Here is a 21,920-nt window from a genome sequence, read left to right on the forward strand (position 1 = left end):
GGAGGGAAACTTCCGCCCGTCGGGGACTCGGCGGTGCCGGCCCAGCCCGGGGCCTCCGCCGCGGGGCTGGGAGGGGCGCTGTGGTGGGTGTTGGGGGTCGGAGCAAGAAGGCAACTCCCTGCGGGCGTGGGCTGGCCAACGCCCTCTCCTCACCTCCCCCCTCCCCCACCGGGCGTGGGCGGTGAGGCCCGCAGGCGGCTCCCGCCAGATGCGGAACGTGGGAGGGGATCCCTGTCCGTCGGGAAGCGGCGTCCACGCGCCTGGGGGCAGGTGGAGGCCACCCCTCGGGGCGTTTCCATTGACCCGGCGGTTTGGGGACCGAGGCGGGGCTCCTGGGCGTTGCCCTCACGCTGCTCCCGCCTCCCAATTCCGTCCTCTTAGGACTCCGCCCTTTCCCGCCAGCCGCGTCGGAGAGGAAGGCATGGCCTCCGGGCTTCCGATGGCCTGGTTGCATGTGAGTAGAGGCCTCCTTAGGTTTTAGGGTACCCGGGCCTTAATGAGGGGGTGGGAGGGAGCGGTCGGGGGTGGGGTGCCCCTGGGACCTCGAGCCCAGGCGGGAGAGCTGGGTGGAGGGAGGGGCCGCAGGTGCTTAGCTTCCCAAGGGAGTGTTACTGTTGAGGTCCCTAACCGGGATTCTAATACATCTATAATAATAATCTATAATAATAAAAGCATAATATGCTAATTAGACTGGACAGCCGGACGACCTTTCGGATGTCCTTCCGGACTACCTTCCGGACAAAGCTGGGGCTGCCAGGGGCCCCTTGCATGAATTTCGTGCATCAGGCCTCGTGTGTGTGTGTGTGTGTGTGTGTGTGTGTGTGTGTGTGTGTGTGTGTGTTTTGTGGTTTTATTTAACATATTTTATTGATTTTATAGAGGAAGGGAGAGGGAGAGAGAGCTAGAAACATCAGTGATGAGAGAGAATCATTGATGGGCTGCCTCCTGCACACCCTCCACTGGGAATCGAGCCAGAGTTGAACCTGGGACCCCTCAGTCCACAGGCCGACACTCTATCCATTGAGCCAAACCAGCTAGGGCCGTGGTTGGCAAACTGCGGCTCACGAGCCACATGCGGCTCTTTGGCCCCTTGAGTGTGGCTCTTCCTAAGCCTTAGGAGTACCCTAATTAAGTTAATAACAATGTACCTACCTATATAGTTTTAAGTTTAAAAAATTTGGCTTTCAAAAGAAATTTCAATCGTTGTCCTGTTGATATTGGATTTTGTTGACTAATGAGTTTGTTGACCACTGATGCCAGGGCATATATATGTTTTAATATACATATTTTTAAGTATATTTTTCTTCATTTCAGAGAGGGAGGAAGAAGGAAAGAGAGAGAAACATCAGTGATAAGAGAGAACCAGGGGTTGGCTGCCTCTTGCACGCCCCCTGCTGGGGATCAGGCCGCAACCCCCAGGAATCGAACCCAGACCGCTTGGTTCCTGGGACAATGCACAACCACTGAGCCACACCAGCCAGGCCAACCACACTCCTATTTATATTTTTCATATTTAATTTTTATTTTCTTAAAAATATTTGTATTGATTTCAGAGAGGGAGAGAGAGGGAAAGAGATGGAAACATCAGTGATGAGTGAGAATCATGGATCGGCTGCTTCCTGACACCCCACACTGGTGATCGAGCCCGAAAACCCCAGAGCGTGCCCCCACCAGGAATCCAACCCTGACCACTGAGCCACACCCGCCAGGCAGATCTCACTCATTTTTAGATTTCAACAGCCACGCTAGCAGCAAAGCTAGAGGTGACATGAGCTCGGCCACTAGGAAAGGTGGCTCCTTGGCACTTGAAGGAAGTGGAAGCATTGCGGGCAGGGGGTGGGGGATGACGGCTGGGGTGCCAGGATTCAGCACAGGGACTCCCCTAGGAGGAGGCAGACACCCTGACACCAGTGTTGGAAACCCTAGAATCTAGGCCCTAGATTCATAAGGAATGGGGAGGCTTTAACAGTGGTTCTCAACCTTGGCTGCACATTAGAATCACTTGGGAATCTTTTTAAAAATCCTGATTTCTGGGCCTCATCCTCCGGAAATTCTGTTTCTTTGTTCCCAATGTTGTGGTCTCACCCCATAACAAAGAAACAGAATTTCCAGAGGATGAAGCCCAGAAATCAGGATTTTAAAAAGATTCCCAATATGATTCTAATGTGCAGCCAAGGTTGAGAACCACTGGGCTTTAAGAACATCAAAAACGCCGAAACCGGTTTGGCTCAGTGGATAGAGCGTTGGCCTGCAGACTGAAAGGTCCTGGGTTCGATTCCGGTCAAGGGCATGTACCTGGGTTGCGGGCACATCCCCGGTGGGGGATGTGCAGGAGGTGGCTGGTCGATGTTTCTCTCTCATCGATGTTCCTGACTCTCTATCTCTCTCTCTTCCTCTCTGTAAAAAATCAATAAAATATATTAAAAAAAAAAAAAAAAAAAACATCAAAAACCCTCTTCAGCCGCGTGGCTTGAATGAAGCCCAGCTTGGGATTGCTCAGGGTCAGGCGGGCACAGGAACACCCGATGAGACCCCGAGCACCCTCTCCGGTCCTCTGGTAGCCTGTGCCTGCCCGTCCTCAGCCCCCCACATCGTCCTGTCACTCGGAAAGGTGACACGCCCCAGCTGAACAGGAACCTGTGGCTTTTAGGAACTGGTGGCTTTTGAAGATGTGAGCCTGGGTTTTGACCCGGAAGAGTGGGAACTGCTGGACCCTGAGCAGAAGTCCCTGTACAGACAGGTGGTGCTGGAGAACTACAGGAACCTGGCCTCCGTGGGTAAGCCCAGCCTCCGCATTGAGAAAGATGTGCGCTTTGCTGCTCGATTGTGGTGCCGCTGACCTGTGTGTGTCTGCTTGGGCTCAGGCTGCAGGGGTCAGAGTGCAAGAGTCAAGGCCCAGAGCTTGAGGGAGAGGGCTTTATTTTGTACCCCTGGGTAAAGGGCATCTTCACCTGTGACTTAGGAAGCAAGCTTCACCTAGCCCACCCCTCAGAGGCCTTGAATTCCAGAGGGCATGGTGTCCGCGTCCAGCAGCTCAGGGGTGGCGTCCCAGACCCTGACCCCTTCCATCTCTGGGGTTAGGGTGAACGTTTCCAGTCTTAGGTCGGTAACTGGGTGACTGCATCATGACTCCAAGCATCACTTTCCTGTTAAAAAGCAGGACGAAGGGGATGGGCAGCCCCGGTTGGTGGTGTTTTCCCAGCTGTTGTATTTAGCAAAAGAGAAAAAGCCCTATGGCCCCTCTGACACACTTCCCTTGATGACTTGCTGGCCAGAACTGGGTCCACTGCCAGCTTTACCAGCAAGGGAGTCCCGGAAAGCAAGCAGCAGCGGACATAGTCAGTGGGCGGGTTATCATCACTGCCCTAGACCAGTGATGGCGAACCTTCTGAGCTCGGCGTGTCAGCGTTTGAAAAACCCTAACTTAACTCTGGTGCCGTGTCACATAGAGAAATTTTTTGATCTTTGCAACCATAGCAAAACAATGACTTATATTTTTGATACTTATTTTATATATTTAAATGCCATTTAACAAAGAAAAGTCAACCAAAAAAATGAGTTTGCGTGTCGCCTCGGGCACGCGTGTCATAGTTCACCATCACTGCCCTAGACCGAAGTCACATCCTAGGAGACCAGGCGCCACAGCAGGAAAGCATTCTCTTCCGAACACCGACCCCCAAGTCCTGTCTCTCTTCCCTTGGGCAGAGTATCAGCTTTCCAAGCCAGAGGTGGTGTCTCGGTTAGAGGAGGAGGAAGAGCTCTGGTCGGTGGAGAGAGGAGTTCCTCAAGACACCTTTTCAGGTGAGAGCCAGGCACGCGGAGTCCTGGCAGGGAATGGGCTGACTGGACAGGGAACTGGGTGGGGTGCTGGGGTGAGTGGCTGCAGACACGCTGCCTTTTCCTCGGGCCTCAGGGTCAGGGTGTGCTGCTTGGTTGAACGTGAACCTGGTGCTGGTGGTCGGTTGGCTCCACTCATGGTCAACTGCTCTCCCCTCATGTAACCACCACTAACTGGGGTGTGTCCCTGGCCAGGCTTTTTAAAAAATTATTAATCCTCACCTGAGGATATTCTTTCCATTGCTTTTCAGAGAGAGGGAGGGAGACATCAACTGGTTGCCTCCCACATACGCCCTCTCCAGGGTTGGGTAGTGAACTGCAACCCAGGTGCGTGCCCTTGACCAGGAATCGAACCCTCAAGACACTCTAATGCACAGACCACCAGTTGGCGACCGCTGCTCCAATCACTGAACAACACCAGCCTTTTCTTCTTATGTTTACATATATGTATATGAATTCTGTCCCCTACTCAACTATAGTTTGAAAGAAGTTTTTAACTTTATGGTGGTGCTTTCAGTATAGTATTTAACAATTTAAGATGTTCAACACTATTATCAAGCAGGCTTTGTGTTAGATCAGGAGTGGGGAACCTTTTTTCTGCCAGGGACCATTAAGATATTTATAAAATCATTCTCAGGCCATACAAAATTATCCACTTAAAAACTAGCCTGCTATAGTTGGTCAAACATTTGATGAACTCACCCCTAATGCCTTGACAGGGCCAGACTAAATGATAAGGCCTGTGGGCCAGACGTTCCCCACCCGTGTTAGATGATTTTGCCCCGCTGTGGGCTAATGGAAGTGTTCTGAGTGTGTTTAAGGTAGGCTGGGTTAACTGCATTTTCAAGTTAGGATATTTTCAACTTAGGATGGGTTTATTGGGACATAACTCATCCCTAAGTCGAGGGACATTTGTATATGTTTATATTTTGGGTTGTTCTTAATACAGGTCTGCTTCATTTTAAAAGATGCAGTATAGTTCATATTTAATTTTTCGCTTGATGGACATTCAAGTTGTTGGAAAAAAATTCCTTGTATACATTTTATTTTTTGGCACATTGAAGTTGGTTTTTCTTGTAGGTAGGATTTATAGAAATGGAACTTGAGAATCAACCAAGATGTAAGCTGAAAGTGGTAGCAACAAATTGCTGTGTAAAATTCTTTAAGCCCTGGCTGGTGCGCTCAGTGGCTAGAGTGTTGGCCATGCCCCAAAGGGCTGCAGGTTCGATTCCAAGTCCAGGGCACCTGTCTGGGCTGCAAGTTTGATCCCCCACCGATGTTTCTCTCTCTGTCCCCCTCCCTTACACTCTCTCTAAAAAATCAATGGAAAAAATATTGTCTGGTGAGGAGTAAAAAAAGTTAAGTTTTAGAATTTATTTTTATTCCTGTTCTAGGCTCTATATCATACATAGGTAGGTTGTACAAATATTTTTGTTTCCTAGTTTCTTTGGTTTTTTTCTTAGCTGTTTTACTTGTCTGGCATTTCTTCATGTTGTGTAGCGTAGGGCGTGTGTTTTTTTTTCTTCCCAATATAGCCCTTCTTTATTACAGACATAACAACAACTAAGGAAATTACCAAGGTGCCTGCATGAACTTGGGTGGAAACATGCGGTGGGAGAATCGCATGTGTTCTTTCAGTGCCCATTTTCAGTCTAGGTTCTTCCACTTACTGGAAACACCCTGTTTATCATGAACTAGGTTTTTTGTTTGTTTTCAGTCCTCACCTGAGTGCACTTCAGCCTGACCTGGGGGTTTCCTGACTCCAGCTGCCAGGGAGGATGAGATCAGGGCTTGTGCCAGCGCAGAAACCATGTGTAGGGGGCTCAGCAGGACACTCGCCCTGGCCAGGCATCAGGGGACAGCGCCTGGCTCCTCTGCCATCAGGTCCTGTCTGTGTGTGTCCCTGAGGGACGGTGCCTGGCTCCTCTGATGTCAGAGTCCCTTCGCCTCCCGGCACCGTGGAAGCCCTCCTGTGTCCTGTGCAAGGCACTAATCACTCTGGTGGTGCTGTCTTGGACTTTGTGGTCTGGTAGTTTATAGCTTCTGCAGACAAGTTGCACAGATGGGACCGTGCTCACATAAATAGTGGTGCGTCCTGAGGGAAAGGGCCTGGCGTAAAGGGAGCGTGGGGATTACTCCACAGGAGGTGGTCGTGGACACTGTGGGGTGAGATTTAAGCTGATTCCGGGGGTGGGGTGGGTAGGTGGGATTCTGCAGACTTTTAAGAGTGATGGTGAAGAGAGCTTCCAGGCATGGAGACAGAGTTTGGGGTGACAGATTGGAGCTTGGCATATTCGGGTGTGCCGCGCCAGCATGGCCAAGGGTGAACCGGAGTGGGGGTGATGAAAGGCTTAGAAAAGACAGACATGAGAAAAGCTGGGTCTCAGAGGACGCTGCCCTCTCTGATGGAGAGAGACAGCGCCCACAAGCCGTGTCTTTATTTTATAGTAGATGCCATGAGGCAAAGTAGGGGCGTGATCAAGATGTTTACAACATTCTCGTTGGTTTCAACCCTACTCAACTACATGCACCTGAACTCTATCACTCAGGCACATGGGGCCACGTGTTTGGACCACAGGTTCAAGCTTACAGCTATAGCTGTTGGCTAATTGTGCTGGGAAGGCTCTGCCCTCCAAGCTGGGACTTGCACGTGGCAATGAGAGGACTGTGCCCTCTCCTCAGTCCAAGGCTTGAACCTGTCCAAAACACTGTAGCAGCGCCCCATATTCGGGGAACAACATGTCACCCAATTGAGGGCAGAGGGCAGGTAACTGTCACGTATTGACATACAGCTGAAGTTCAGCAGGTGCACAGGGCCCGCTGTGCAGGTGGTTTGATTTTCAATGAGGTGTATGTGGCTTTTCACAGCTCACTCTGGGGGCTTGTGAAGAAAGAACGGTGGTAGGCAGCTGGAAGCCGTGGTCGAGGTAGCATCTGGGGAAGAGGTGATGGTACTTGGCCTGAGAGAGCAGTCGTGGGGCTGGCATGGTGCTTCTCCCCATTCGGAGGTGGACGCAGTGGGCTGGGCGAGTGACTGACCAAGGGGGCAAGTGAGGAACCTGCTGGCAATCCCCCACAGGCAAAGGCTTCCAGGAACTTCCTGTGACTAGTATTTGTTGCATGTGTTTTTACCACATAAGTTCTTTTTGTATCTCATTCTTAAAATACAGTAATGAAGAACTTTTGGCATTGTGCAGTGACACGGGGAAGTCTGGTTAAGGCATAGGTTTTTGAAGGGTAGAGGTTTAGTTTTTCTTATTATGTTGAAATAATTTTTTTGCCCTACCTGGTTTGGCTCACTGGATAGAGTGTCAGCGTGTGGACCAAAGTGTCCCGCGTTCGATTCCTGTCAAGGGCACTTATAAATAATGATAATAATAATAATAAATTTTTTAAACAGAAGAGTTACATGAAGAGTACAAAGAACTCCCTAGTAACTTTCACCTAGATTCAAGTGTTTGGAATTGTCCCATGTCTTGACCCATTCTGTTAATGAGTTATGAATGAGAGGGGCCTTAGAAGTTTGTGAGTTGAGTGCACCTTTCTGAACCTCAGGAGGCCTGGGGAATGTATTAAAAGCATGGGAATCATAGGTGTTTGGAATGGCATGCTTTACTGTTAGAGGAGACAGCCATCTCTTGCAGTGGTCACTTTCTCCCAACGCTGCTATAGCTGTGCTACAGCTCATGCAGAGGAGGGGAAATGAGTGGAAACCAGACCTTTCTGACACAGCTCAGCTCACCTCACATGCCCCTCTGGCTCCCCATGATTGCAACAATGGCAGCATGGGTGTTGGTGGAAGTAAAAGGAAATGGTAAACACTTGAGACAGAGGGCATTCATTTTCATATAGGTGCTGATTTGAAAAGATGTTGTGAAGATAAGGAATGTGGAGAAATATTTTGTCGTTGTTTTGTTGTTGTTAATCCTCATCCAAAGATATTTTTCCATTGATTTTTTAGGGAAAGTGAAAAAGAGAGGAAAAGACAGAGAGAAACATTGATGTGTGAGAAACAAATCTATTGGTTGCCTCCTGAATGAGCCCTGACCAGGGCCCTCACCGGGGAGGAGCCTGCAACCAAGGTACATGCCCTTGACTGGAATCTAACCCGGGACCCTTTGGTCTGCAGGCCGATGCTCTATCCACTGATCAAAACTGGCCAGGGCATATGTGGAGAAATATTTGATGGTACTCAGATCTTCAACCATCACACAGTGTTCTTTAAAGAAGGTTTTGCCATATGTGTGGTTCGCGTAGAAAACTTGACGCATAATCTAGATTTAACCCTTAGGAAAGCAATGGAGTGAAGACACTGTTTGAAGGTCATGATTGTAGGAAAGCTTGCAGGACATTTAACTTTTTTTTGATTTGTCAAGAAATTAAGCAGAAGATGAGCCCTACAAATATGAATGTGGCAACTCTCAAAGGAGTACTAACATTAGTAGGAAAAAAAACATGAGAATTTTGTTGGAAGAGAAGGAAATCCTTCCCTACATATGGGAGACTACCATGCAGAGACTGAACGGAGTTAGACCTCTTCATGAGTTTTCAACATGATGGCTCAAACAGACGTAATCTGAGGAATATGGCCATAGCAGGAAAGGCATCTGGTCTGAGTCAGTCAGTTTTGAGAGAATTCATACTGGACCCCCCAAAAATCTAGTCATATGGAAAAAGTTCTAACATCAAGTAATTACATCTGAGAAATCTGAAACCATGGGGATGTGATTGCTGTGGAAAAGGCCTGAGGAGTAGCTCTCTCGTTCAGCCTCACAAGTCATACTGGAATGCGCCTGAGGATGTGGCCAGTGTTAGGAAGGCTTCAGGAATCACAGAATCCACGGCAAGCCCTTCAGTAGGAGTCCTCGTCGTGTCCCGCAACAGAGGACTCATATGAGAGGTCACTCTCAATGCAACCTGCGCAGGTGAAAGCCACAGCCTTGGTCTCACCTTACCTGACAACAAGCAAACAAAAAGCCTTACACTGGATTGAACCAACCATATTGAAGAAGAATGAAATGTCTCACTCTGTTTTTATACTGAATAAGTCATACAGGAGGGAAACTGCATAAAACAGATGATAAAAGTATACAAATAAAACAGGGCCTGCTTTCCCAGCTTGTCCTGTTATCTGACCTGAACACCTGGAACAAATATTAAGTAACATGGGTGAGGACAGGCATCCTTATTTCAATTTGTGATGTGTCCCCAGTTGCTAAGACAGTCACTGAATCTCTGACTCAGGAAACTTGAGTGAATAAGTGCTGCACGAGGGCGTCTTAAAGAGAGGAGGCTTTGAAGACAAGGCAAGGCTTTGCGATGAGAGTGTGTAAGGGATGATGAAGGAAATCTTGAGATGAAATGGTGCTATGAAGAACTCTGAGAGCTCACGTCCTTGGAGATAGGAACCCAGCCTGGAAGAGTGCGGTCAAATACTGTGCAATCTTTATTTGAAAACACTATGTCCTCTGTCACCTTCCACATACCTGTTTTGTTCTCTAAGGCCCATGCAATCTTGATCCTTTTACCTGGCACCACTGGATATCCAGATGTAATCCCCAGGGTAATTCCTTACCTATTAATTGAATATGAAGAGAAACAAATCAACTAAGCATAGCCAACATTTGGGGGGGGGGCACCTCCAAAAGATCTAAGGAAAGAGGATAAATCAGATCAAAGCAGGAATAACTGAATCCAAATGGAGGAGAAAAAAATGATCGAAGAGCCCATTTTGGGGGTAACTTTGATTAAGCAAATAAAGAGTCAAGGTAAAAGACTATACAGGGGAAAACTATACAGATATTCAGCACCATGTGTAGTTGTTTTCATTATACTGCTTTGCACAACTGTTAGAAAGGATGAGCCAAATCTGTGTACTGGATGAAAACATCTCTAATATGTGCCTTTCTTAAAATATCTTTTAACCACATGTATCTTACATATGTAAAGATACATGGATGCACATATCATCTATGCCTTTTTCTTAAAAACATACACATAAAACACAAATATGAATGTGTGTTGATTGCTTGTGGCTGGCAGGATGTAGAAACTGAGAGGTTGTGAATACAGCCCAAGAAGGAAACTGCGTGGGGGGGCGATATTCCATCTTAGAGGTGCTGCCCGTAACTATGCAGCGGCCAGTTACATCTCAGTCCTAATCTGGGCAGGGACTACCTTCCAGCTTTCTGTTAAAAGATGGTTTCCATGCCCTGGCTGGTGTTGCTCAGGGATAGAGCGTCCTGCTGACTGAAGGGTCCTGGGTTTGATTCAGGTCAAGGGCACATGCCCAGGTTTTGGGCTCAATCCCCAGTAGATGGCGTGCAGGAGGCAGCTACTCAATGATTCTCATCTTTGATGTTTCTATCTCTCTCTTCCATTCCTCTCTGAAATCAAAAATATATTTAAAAAGAAAGATGGTTTCATGGAACATTAACAATTCAGACAGAATAGAACACAGACTGGCAAAGGCTGACCCTCTGAAATAGTAATGAGCTCAGAAATGTGACCAATTAGCCTTAGCCGGTTTGGCTCAGTGGATAGGTTGTTGGCCTGGGGACTGAAGGGTCCCAGGTTCGGTTCGGGTCAAGGGCACATGCCTGGGTTGCAGGCTCAATTCCCAACAGGGGGCATGCAGGAGGCAGCCAGTCAGTGATTCTCATCATTGATGTTTCTATCCATCTCTGGAATCAATAAAAAAAAATATACATATAAAAGTGTGACAAAGTATAAGATAATGCAGAAATTAATAGTTTTGCCTTATACCAGGAATAATCAATTGAATACAAATGAAGGAAAGATTTTGTTAATACTTTTTGGAAATTGTACCCAAGAATAAATTAAGGAATGGACAGGCTTTATTTGAAGAAAGTTCCGTTAGTGGAGTGTAGAAGAATAAGTGTAAATATTAACTTTTGAGGGCTTACAAAGGCTAGAAGTGTATAAAGTTAGGACTTAAGTCCGATAGCCCCCAGGGAAGTGCCGCTGGCGCCACTTTACCGTGGGAGCAGGAATGCCACCTGCTGGCCTGGCTCCTCTGGGAAGCAGCAGGTGGGGGTGTCAACCAGGTGTCCTCTTACTCTGAGGCCTGTACTTCAAGCCATGGCTCAGACTCCCAAGCAGGTGGGGACTTTGTAGCAGCAGCAATCCTCCCAGGATAATTTCTACATAGGACACAGTTTCAGTGCCAGTGACATTTTCTGGAATTTGACAGAAATGGGAAATCCAGGCAGAAGACTAAAAGGCCCTTAGAAGCCGTGTTGAGTCAACGAATACTGCTTGAGCACCTGCCCGAGTGCCTAGCGCTGTCTCAGGTGTGGGTCACGGTGAGGAACCAAGTGGGGAGGCCCATCTCATTGGCCTCTTTAATTCCAGAGCACATGCAGCTGATTGAACTTAGTGGGACTGGCCTTCCTTCAAATGTTCCTTGGTCATGTGCAGCTGGTGGCTGCGAGTGGGACAGTGCAGATCTAGGACATGTCTTTCGATCAAATTCCCTGGGCAGGGCTGCTGTAGAGGTGAAGAGGTGACAGTAATTACTGGACCAGAGACTTGGAGATGAGTCAGTGCTCTGAGAGAAATGACACAATGGGGCCTGCTGGGGAGGGTGGGTAGTGTGCTTGCTTTGGAAGTGGGCAGGAAGACAGCTCTGAGGAGGTGACACATGAGCTGAGAGCTGGATGGGAACATGGGAAAAACAGCCTGGTAGGGAGGTGGCCAATGTGAAGACCTCTGGGTGAGACACACTTGGGCACATCTGAGAAAAAGTGAGGTGCTGGTTATTATAAGTCCCCTTTGGTGTAAAGGGCATAAGAGAGCAGGGTTTGTATCCCTGCTACGTTCCCCGAGGGGCCCTGGGCAGGGTTCCCAGCCTCTCCCAACATGATCTTCTTTGTGTAAAGGTTGGACACTTGTTTACAGAGACTATGGGGCCTTAATGAAATGGCAGCTGCTGTGGTGGATTCCAAGACTTTGGCTGATGTCAAGGTGATCATCCACACCTTCAGCAGGTCCTTCTCTGGGCCTGGGTTTGGTGTTTCCGGTGCACAAAACCCAGTTGGCGGCCTCAGCAGTCACTGTAATTAGGTAACTTAGGTTTGTGGGCCGTCGCTGACATACACCTGGTTAGCTGTCAGCTTCCTTAGGAAACTGCTGTGAGGGAGCCACTTACCTTGAGAGAGAAGCAGGTGACGGCGCATGAGAGGAAAAGAGCAGCTCCCTTTAGCCTGTCCTAGTTGCAAGTGAGCGGATTACGTGGCCCAGGTTTCCCTGGGGGCACTCGGCTGGTGGGCCGAAAGCCAGGACCTCTGTTCCCCGGCAGATGGTTCACACTACGATTTTTTTTTTTTTTAATGAAGGTTCAAAAGCAGTGTGCTTGCAATAGAAACCGTGCCCAGAGTTTTTATCTCTCCCCGGGCTAGTGGTGGGTGGGGTGTCACAACACTCTCCCAATGCTAGCAGTGGCAGAGCCTATGCTCGCGCCAGTCAGCCACGTGACCACGGGAGTAACACGCGCCTGTGCAGTCAGCCACGTGACCACGGGAGTAACACGCGCCTGTGCAGTCAGCCACGTGACCACGGGAGTAACACGCGCCTGTGCAGCCAGCCATGTGACCACGGGAGGAACCGTGTTGCCAGCGTCTTTGGACCATTGTGTTTCCCTTCCCATCAGCCACAGAGCGCCCATCTGCTCTCCTGTTCCTGGTGGAATGGGAACAGCTGCGGGCCGGTGTGGGTTCTGGGCTGTGTAAGGGGGTGGGCCGGGCTCAGGGGGGAGAGTCCTGGGTCCGGTGTCGCATTCATTTTCAACTGCGGGTGGTTCGTGAGGTTGGAAGTCAAGCTGGAGCTCAGCTGTCGGGGGTTTTGATGGTGACTGTGCAGAACCGTGTTGGCCTGCGGTCCCCTGGGCGCTCGGCACCGTAAGGACCCACTGAGCTCCTGACACCCCGACCCAGAAGGTTCTGCGGCTTAAAACAACACGAGCTCACATTTCTGAGCGAGCACTCAACGCAAGATTTTGAAAAGCACCCCAGTGCCCCCAAGGATGAGAAGAAACTAAATTCATGACCAACATTAAAGGAGAAATAAGTCCGTCAGAACCGGGGCGGCGGATAAGAACCCAGCAGTTACTTTAAGGGGAGGCACCAAGTAAAACGCCCTGACGAACCAGGATCCAAAACCCACATGTTTGGGGTCAGGAAGCTGCAGCAGCGCGGAGATGAGAAGATGAGGGCTCGGGGCCAGGCCTGCTGATGGCTACAGTCCGGCCTCTGGGGAGGCGCCCGCTCGCCCGCACCCGCTGGGGGCACTGCCAGGGGGCCGCGTTACCGCGGAGGGAAGTTTCAAGCCTGAGAGCTTCCATTTCAAGAAGTGAAACAAAACCGAAAAAAAGGAAAGAAAACTACGCCTTCGAACCCAGGATTGGGGTGGGGGCAGGGTGAACCCCGAAGCCCTGAAGCCCCGGCGGGGAGGTCAGCGCCAGAGGGAGCGGGAAAAGGAGCGAGAGCGGGTGCCCGTGGAGCCCGGGGCGCCTGCTGCGGAGGAGGGCGGGGCAGCGCTGTCATTCTTAGGGGGAGCACCCCGAACCTGGGACGGGAGCGCCTGGGTGGCGGTGAGACCCGGAGAGCGAGCCCCGCTCAGCTCAGCTCAGCTCGGGGCTGTGGCGCCAGCGCAGCGCCCGGGCGGGGGCAGGACCGCGGGCCGCGCCCTTCCCGCTCCCGCGTCTGCGTCCCTGTGGGGTCTGGAGGCGGGGACACCGCGACGTCGGACGCGCCCTGTTAGAAGGACGTGGGGGTTGGAATGGGAACCGGGGAGGCCTCCGAGAAGAGGGCGAGGGGTTAATGGCGGGCGAAGGGGCCGGGATGCCGGCTGCGGTGCGGGAGGGAAGGCGCCCGCGCTCGCTCCCGCGGGTCCGGAGGGACGGACTCGCAGACGGTGAGGCGCCGGTGGTTCCTCGGGGGTCGGGACACCCGAGACCAGCCGGGCTACCCGCCGAACCTCCGTCCTGGGGGCGTGGCCGCGCCGCGCCCAAGGCAACATGGCGGCGCCGGAAGTCCGCGCCGCGGAGGCTCCTGGGAAATGTAGTGCGCGGCGTCCCCCTCCCCCTCCCCCTCCCTCCCGCGCCTGGCTGACCGCGCGCTGGTGGGCTGCGCCGTCGCTCCTAACGTCGCGTCCTTTTGCGTCCGTTTTTTTTTCCTTTTTCTCAGCCGCAGCCGCTGGTGGTGACTTCCTGCCCTGCCTCCCCCCGCTTTCCTGTGGTGATGAGGCTGAGGTCCGTGTGGGTGTTCAGGCTCCGTGGGCTCCACGGGCTTCGGGAACCGCGTCCGGCGTCGCAGCGCCTGGCCGGGTGCAGGGAAGGGCGGGCTCGCTCCCTCTGCCCCCCCCTCCCCACCCAAACCCTGGGTTCGAAAGCGTAGTTTTTCTTTCTTTCTTGGTTTTGTTTTTACTTCTGGAAATGGAAATGTGGTAAAGATATTTTTTTGAAGGAACAGCCCAGCACCCAGTGAGGCCTCAGCAAAGCCCGGTGTCCCTTGTGGAGCCCGAGTCCAAGCTCCTGGGGCCTCCCTCGCGGTCCCCGAGAACCGCCTGCCCGCGGGTCCCCTTTCCTTCCCGCACCTGCACCCCCGGCGGCTGGAGTGTCCCCGGGGGACGGACCCGGCGCGGCTCTGTCTCCGTCCCGCCAACCGCAGCCGCTGCCGGGTGCGGCTCAGCGCGGACGGGCACCAGCGCTCCCCTGGCCGCTGCCTGGCTCCGGGAGCAGCACCCGCTGGCCTCCCTCACTTGTCCCGGGCGTGCCGATCACGCCTGGTCCCCGTCTCTGGCCGATCCGGGGGGGGGGGGGCGTTTCTTCCCCAAACCCCCCGCCCGCGCTGGGCCGCCGCCCGGGAGTCGCCGCCCCGCCCCTGTGCTCGCCGCCTTCCTGAGCCGCCCGCTGGCTGTCCCCGCGCCCGCCCTCCTCCGTGGAGTCGCCCGGCCTCTCTCCCGTGGGGACCGCGGGCTGTCTGCCTTCGGGTTCCTTTCTGTTTCTGGTTTCGGACCTGGGGCCAGGCCTCTGCACCCGCTAAAGTCCCTCCTCCGTCAGCGCGGCCCCGCAGCCCGGGAAGGCCTGGCCGCCCCGGCCCGCTTCCTGCCCGCCTTCAGGTGGATGGAGTCCCACAGCCGGGCCAGGCGCCTGGCCGCTCCCTGGGCTCCGCGCTCGTCCTCCGCCCGCAGCGAGTCAGCCCTGCGCCCCTCCTCGCGGCCACCCGCTCCCTGTGGGGACATAGTTCGGGGTCCACGCCCATTTTCTTCGTTGTTTGTTTTAAAGCAACTTCTCAAATATGTCCGCCTAGTTCCAATAAGCATAAGCCTGAGGCTCGAGCGGCAGGTTCGGGTCTCCTGGCTGCACCGGGGGCAGCGGCTCCGGTGTCACGTCCGAGGAGCTGCCTGCGGGGCTCCTGCCCCTGGGGGGGGGGGGGTGCCTGCGGGGCTCCTCCTGCCCCTGGGGTGGGGGTGCCTGCGGGGCTCCTGCCTCCGGGGAGGGGTGCCTGCGGGGCTCCTGCCCCGGGGGGGGTGCCTGCGGGGCTCCTGCCCCTGGGGTGGGGGTGCCTGCGGGGCTCCTGCCCCCGGGGTGGGGGTGCCTGCGGGGCTCCTGCCCCTGGGGTGGGGGTGCCTGCGGGGCTCCTGCCCTGAGGGGTGCCTGCGGGGCTCCTGCCCCTGGGGTGGGGGTGCCTGTGGGGCTCCTGCCCCTGGGGTGGGGGTGCCTGTGGGGCTCCTGCCCTGGGGGGGGTGCCTGCGGGGCTCCTGCCGGGGGGGGGTGTGCCTGCGGGGCTCCTGCCCGGGGGGGGGGTGCCTGCGGGGCTCCTGTTCTGGGGGGGGGTGCCTGCGGGGCTCCTGCCCCCGGGGGGGGGGGTGCCGGCCTCCCGTCTCAGGTTGTGGTTCCCCCTCCTGGCGCTGGGCCTTCCGGGCGCACACTGCTCGCCCTGTTCCGGGAGGAGGTATCTCACCTGCTTTTACTCTGCGCTTTCCAGGTGGCGACTGATGCTGAACGTCTTTTCATGTGTTTCTTTTTTTAATATATTTTATCGGTTGTTTACAGAGAGAGAGGAAGAGGGAGAGAGCCCCCCCCCCCCCCCCCGCCTCCGGGGATGGAGCCGAACCGGCCTGTGCCCCGACCCGGATGGAGCTGTGACCCGGTTCACAGGTCCATGTGCAGCCCCCGGGTCACGGCTCCTCCGCTTCTCGCTGCAGGGCGTCCTGAGGCTCCGCGGGACCCCCCACCGGACCCCCCGTTGGACCCCCCGTCGGACCCCCCGTCGGACCTCCTCCCCGGGGCGCCGCGGATGCAGATCGAGGTGGTGGAGGTCCTCTCCCTGAACGAGGAGGCGGCGCGCTCCCGGAACGCCCGCCTCTGGGCCCTCTACGCCGGAGAGGACGGCCTGAGCCCCGAGGGCCGCGGGGAGCCCCCGCCCCCGCCGGGCAGCCACCCCGCCGACCCCGAGGCCGCACGACAGCGCTTCCGGGGGTTCCGCTTTGAGGAGGCGGCGGGGCCCCGAGAGGCCCAGGCCGAGCTCCGCGCGCTGTGCCGCCAGTGGCTGCGGCCCGAGGCGCGCTCCAAGGAGCAGATGCTGGAGGCGCTGGTGCTGGAGCAGTTCCTGGGCGCGCTGCCCGCCAAGCTCCGGCTGTGGGTGGAGTCGCAGCACCCGCAGGACTGCCAGCAGGCGGTGGCCCTGGTGGAGGATGTGACCTGGGCATCCGAGGAGAAAGGTGGGTGCAGGGACGGGTGCGGAGGGGGCACCCCTGTGGGGCTCTTGGAGGGTGGGGGTGGGGGTGCCCTGTGCGTCCGTGCTGCGGGGGTCCCTGCCGTGGCCTCCAGCTCAAGGGCTTGGCGAATCCTCCCTGGACCCAGCTGTGGAAATGGAGGCCTCGGGCCCCACCCCCGCTATGGAACCCTGGGGGGGGGGGGGCTGCCGGTGCAGGGACCCCCACCCCAGGCTTCTCAGGGAGCTCTCCAATGAGCTGCTCAGTGTCCTCCGTCGGCTCTGCCCACAGCCAGGAGGAACCCTGACTTCAGTCCCACAGGCACGTTCCTGGGGCGCCGTCCCGTGTCTCCCCTGCGGTGGGGCTGTGCACACCCACCGCAGTGACCAGGACACGCAGGCTCCTGAGCTCAGCCGGCCCCAGTCTCCCAGCAAAGACGGAACGTGGCAGATGAGAGTGTGAGGTGGGAATATGGCGAAGGAATGCGTGTGAGACGAATGTGACGGATGAATGCGTGTGAGACGGTGGCGTTGAGAGGAACTAGAGGGCGCTGGCAGTGGGGCCGTGGAGGCCAGCACCCGGCCGGAGCAGAGCTCAGAGGCAGCAGGATGGGTGTGCCAGGGGGGAGCATCCCCGCACAGGCCACGGTGGGAGCCGTCAGTCTGTTCCGGCATCAGAAGGTGGGGTAGGTCCACCAGCAGGAGCACAGCGCAGGGCAGGGCCCTTGGGAAGTTCCCTGGCTCGGGGCACCGAGCCCTGAGTTCAGGGGCAGCGGCAGGTCTGAGGGAGCTTCCCAGACTCCTCATTGGCAGCAGGTGTGGCTGGTGGCTAATGGGTTGCTTTTTTTTCTTAAATAAATGTATTTATTTATTTAGGAAAGAAAAACATTGATTTGTTGTTCCACTTATTTATGTATTTTTTTTTTTTTAAGTATTTTTATTGATTTCAGAGAAGGGAGAGAGAGAGAAACATCAATGATGAGAGCGAAGCATTGACGGCTGCTTTCTGCACGCCCCACACTGGGGATTGAGCCCACAACCCAGGCATGTGCCCTGCCCAGGAATTGAACCATGACCTCCTGGTTCATAGGTTGGCACTCAACCACTGAGCCACACCCACTGGGGTCTTTTTTATTTACTTATTTATTTATTTTAGAGAGAGAAAGACATCAATTAACTGCCTCCCACCTATGCCCCGATCAGGGATGGAACCCGCAACCTTGGTATATCAGGGTGACGCTTTAATCACTGAGCCACCCAGCCAGGAGGGGTGGCTGCGTTTGGGAGCCGAGTCCATGGGACTGGCCTCTGTGTGGCTGAGGTCCGTTTTGCTCACCTCCCTGCCCCATGCAGCACCTGATGGATTTTTTTCTTTCTTTTTTTAAATCCTCACTTGAGGATATTTTTTTTATTTTAGAGGAAGAGAGAGAGAGACGTTGATGGGGTACACGGAGGTTGGGGAAAGTTAGGGCTGAGCAGGGCTATGAGGCTGAGCAGGGCTGTTTCCTGAATTGGAGGAGACTTGGCAGAATTCACATCAGGACGGGTGTGTCGGAGAGCGGGTCTGTCCTGGGGCCGGACAGCCCCACCCTCCACAGTGTCAGGTGGGGACAGGCGGTCGGAGGACTCAGGGGCCAGAGGTGCGGGCTTAGCCTCTGAGGAGAAGGTGAGTGGAGCACACGGAGCCCCGTCGGGCCAGAGATGGGCTGACCCTGTCCTGCAACCCCCTGACCCTGTGCTGCTCTCTCCCAGCTCTGCCTGCCCCGGGCCCCACCTGCCCCCCGGAGACCCCAGCTCAGAAGGAGGAGGAGGAGAAGGAGACCACCTGCCCAGCAGAGGTCCTGCCAGAGGTGAGGGGAGCGGCACCCCTTCCTGCTCTGTCACAGCTTCTCCTGTGAGGGACCCCCACCCCACCCCACAGCCTGCGGGCCAGGCCTTTCGGAGTTCCCTAGCGCGAAGGGCAGGAGAGCGTGACAGAGACGGTCGAGATTCGCTGCAAAAGAACCAGAGTTGTTGAAGCTCAGAGGTGGGCCCCAGCCCTGTGTCTGTGTGGCCCTGGCCAGGGCTGCTCCTGGCGGAAGCTGCCTCTGCAGGAAGGTGCTGGCGCTCGTGTGGGGTGATCTGGGGGTGCTTCAGGCAAGGCTGTGTCCAGGGGCTCCCCGGTGGTGGGGGGCTCTCCAGCCCATCTTGTGGCTCTGCCTCCTGGGGGCAAAATGCTCCCAGGTCCAGGCAAAGGGCCGTGGGAGGCCTCTCCCCCTGGAGTCTTCGTGGGCCCCTCGGAAAGGACTGATCCCGGTCATGGCGGCCGGGGGACACCCCCCACGGCAGCTGTTGTTCCCCCACGTGGGTCGGCTGCCCAGGAGCCGGACGCGTGGGGAGTGTGGGGAAAGGTGAGCTGCACTCAGGTGTGGGTAGCGGAGGTACCTGCTACTCCTGGTGAAATTGGGGCTCTGCCTCAGCCCACACTCTTCCCCAAAGCAAAGGCACCCCTCCCTGCAGAGCAGGCTCTGTCCCCTTCGAGGGCTCCTGACCCTCCTGCTGATCAGCACACCGTGGCCTCGCAGGAGCCAGTGACCTTCCTGGACGTGGCCCTGGACTTCAACAGGGATGAGTGGGAGCTGCTGGACCCCACGCAGAGGACCGAGTACCATGACGTGATGCTGGAGACCTTCCGACACCTGGTCTCCGTGGGTGAGGCCTTGCCCTCACTCTCGCCCGCACTGCCCTCAGGACAGGGGTGGCACGGGGGCCCCGCGTCAGGTAGTGCCTTCTCTGGGCCCAGCTGGAGGAATGGGTGTGCCCTCAAGAGCTGGGGGGCTTGGTTGGTTGGAGTATCGTCCTGTACTCCGAAAGGCTGCAGGTTCGATTCTGGGTCAGGGCGCATACAAGAGGCAACCGGTCGATGTGTCTCTCTCACATGGATGTTTCTCAAGTCCCTTGCTCCAACCAGGGCCTTTACTGGCCTGTGGCCCTGAAGGGGTGGGTGTTGTGTGCACGGGGCAGCCTCAGTCCCACTGAAGGACCTCACTGTGGGCGTCTGAGGGCCGCACGGGAGATGGAGAGCTGGCAGACACCCTAGCCTGTCTCAAGCACAGTGTCCCCGCTTGGCTGCATCACTGCTTTTCTCAGTCGCTCCCCAGGTTGCAAGACTGCACTTGGGGGAGACCATCCCCAGCTTTGCCCTGGCGGGGTGTCTCAGTTGGTGGGGGTGTTGGTCCCGCACGCCAAAAGGTTGCGGGTTCAGTTCCCCATCAGGGAACATACCTAGGTTGTGGGTTGGTTCCCCGGTCAGGATATTTACAGGAGGCAACTGTTTCTCTTTCTCTCCCCCTTCCTTAATAAAGTGAATAAAAACATACCCTCAGCTGAGGATTAAAAAACACATAAGACATCCCCCAGCTTTCAAACGTAATCGTCCTGCTCTCAGCCCACGTCAGCATTTCCTCTGCGTAACCCACACCTTCTGGTGTCTTTCAGGCTGGGAGACCACACTGGAAGGGGAGCAGTTACCCCCAAAGTCAGCTCTTCCTGAGGCAGAACCAGCCCCCAACCTGAAAGTGGAAGAGCTCGCGGGGGCTGAGGCCCAACCCTCTACCTCAGGGGAGGCCCCGCAGCGGCGGGCCCTGGAAGCTGGGGACACGGCATTGCCGCCTGTGGGGCTGGCCCAGGAGGAAGCCCTCTCTGAGAAGCAGCAGCATAAAAGCCCCAAGTCCCCAGCAGGCAGGGGTCTCGCCACAAGCCGCGCCTCCCTCCGGAAAACCCTACCCCGGAAAGGCTTGCGCAGGCATAGCTCACGCAGGCATAGCTCACGCCTTAGAAAGGCAGCGCTCGATTCCCAGGTACAAACCCAGCAGAGCCGCCAAGGGAGCAGAGCCCGGGAAAGCAGGAGCACCCCGCAGGTCACGTTTGTGCAGATCCACAAGGGGAGCCAGGTGTTCCGCTGCAGCGCGTGTAGCAAACTGTTCCGGAACCCCAGGTACTTCTCCGTGCACAGGAAGATCCACACGGGAGAGAAGCCCTACGTGTGCCGGTACTGCGGGAAGGCCTTCATCCAGAGCTCCTCCCTCACGCAGCACCAGAGGATTCATACTGGAGAGAGGCCGTTCAAGTGTCGAGAGTGTGGGCGGACCTTCAATGACCGCTCGGCCATCTCCCAGCACCTGAGGACTCACACCGGAGCCAGGCCCTACCTGTGCAAGTTCTGCAACAAGACTTTCCGCCAGAGCTCCCACCTCATCCGGCACCAGAGGATCCACACCGGGGAGCGCCCCTATGTCTGCGACAGATGCGGGAAGGCCTTCACCCAGAGCTCACACCTCATCGGGCACCAGAAGACGCACAGTGGGGCTAAACGCAAGAAGAGACACCGATCGGGCGCTAAAGCCAGTTGATGAGACGCTGCCTTCTCAGCCCAGTCCTGCACCAGAACCTGAGTGGTGTGCTGGGACTCGGGCCTGACCCCAAAGCACTGAAGGACGGTGTTCTCAAGACCAAAGGACCTCCAGGGGCCCCGTCCTGCGCACACAGGGGACGTGGGCATCGTCGATAATGAATGTGACAGCTGGAAAAGAGATCTAGTTTTTTACTCAATGGATTTGCAGTTGTGATTTGGTCATTACGAGGGATGTTACTGCAAGCGAAGTGCTTACAATGAAGTGGGTGCACTGATATTTGTAGTAAAGTATTTATGTGTATGAACAAGGACTAAAAGAGAAGATGGATAAGTAAACTATATTTCTGCGGTAGAGTCTGTGTATTTTCCTGTTTAAATACCCTTCATTGTTTTGATAAATAAGCGATGTTAACACAAGAGTGGAGCCCTGGCAGGCCGCTCAGTTGGGTGGAGCATCGTCCCATTCACCAAAAGGTTGCGGGTTGATTCCCAGTCAGGGCGCCTGTGGGCAGCAACTGATCAATGTTTCTCTCTCCCCTTTCCTCTCTAAAAAATCAATATTTAAAAATCCTCGGGGGTGGGGCGGGCGGGTAACAAAATTAATTGGGTTTTTTTTAAAAAAAGGATGGAGGTTGTCAGACCAATTCTGGCAGATTCTGTGCAAGGCTGCAATCCCTCCAGCCCAAGATGCCAAGTGAGTCAGGATGAATGTCATTGGGTCCCTTGTCCCATCAAGATACAGTTAGGTGCAGGGCATGGGGACAGAGAGAGAACGTCCTAGGGCAGTGATGGCGAACCTTTTGAGCTCGATGTGCCAGCATTTTGAAAAACCCTAACTTAACTCTGGTGCCGTGTTGCATATAGAAATGTTTTGATATTTGAAACCATAGTAAAACAAAGACTTATATTTTTGATATTTATTTTATATAGTTAAATGCCATTTAACAAAGAAA

General features: G+C 54.8%; 1 protein-coding gene across 5 annotated transcripts in view; it reads left to right on the top strand.

Annotated features, from left to right (window-relative positions):
* The window catches only part of ZNF274 (zinc finger protein 274), a 21,835-nt gene extending 513 nt beyond the window's left edge, over window positions 1–21,322 (top strand). Inside the window, exons 1-8 of one of the 5 annotated variants that reach the window (XM_081107251.1) lie at window positions 1–83; window positions 382–454; window positions 2,651–2,777; window positions 3,706–3,801; window positions 16,066–16,581; window positions 18,327–18,424; window positions 19,139–19,265; window positions 20,052–21,322. In XM_081107251.1, the coding sequence (XP_080963377.1) occupies window positions 422–454; window positions 2,651–2,777; window positions 3,706–3,801; window positions 16,066–16,581; window positions 18,327–18,424; window positions 19,139–19,265; window positions 20,052–20,965 (1,911 nt within the window). In that variant the 5' untranslated portion in view covers window positions 1–83; window positions 382–421 and the 3' untranslated portion in view covers window positions 20,966–21,322. Of the gene's footprint in view, window positions 84–381; window positions 455–2,650; window positions 2,778–3,705; window positions 3,802–16,065; window positions 16,582–18,326; window positions 18,425–19,138; window positions 19,335–20,051 lie in introns of those variants that run through there. The other 4 variants (XM_081107252.1, XM_081107255.1, XM_081107254.1 and 1 more) reach the window with 4 other exon arrangements.
* The last annotated feature ends 598 nt before the right edge of the window (window positions 21,323–21,920 follow it).

Source organism: Myotis nattereri (genome assembly GCF_964212035.1).
Source record: "Myotis nattereri genome assembly, chromosome: 15".
NCBI lineage: Eukaryota > Metazoa > Chordata > Mammalia > Chiroptera > Vespertilionidae > Myotis > Myotis nattereri.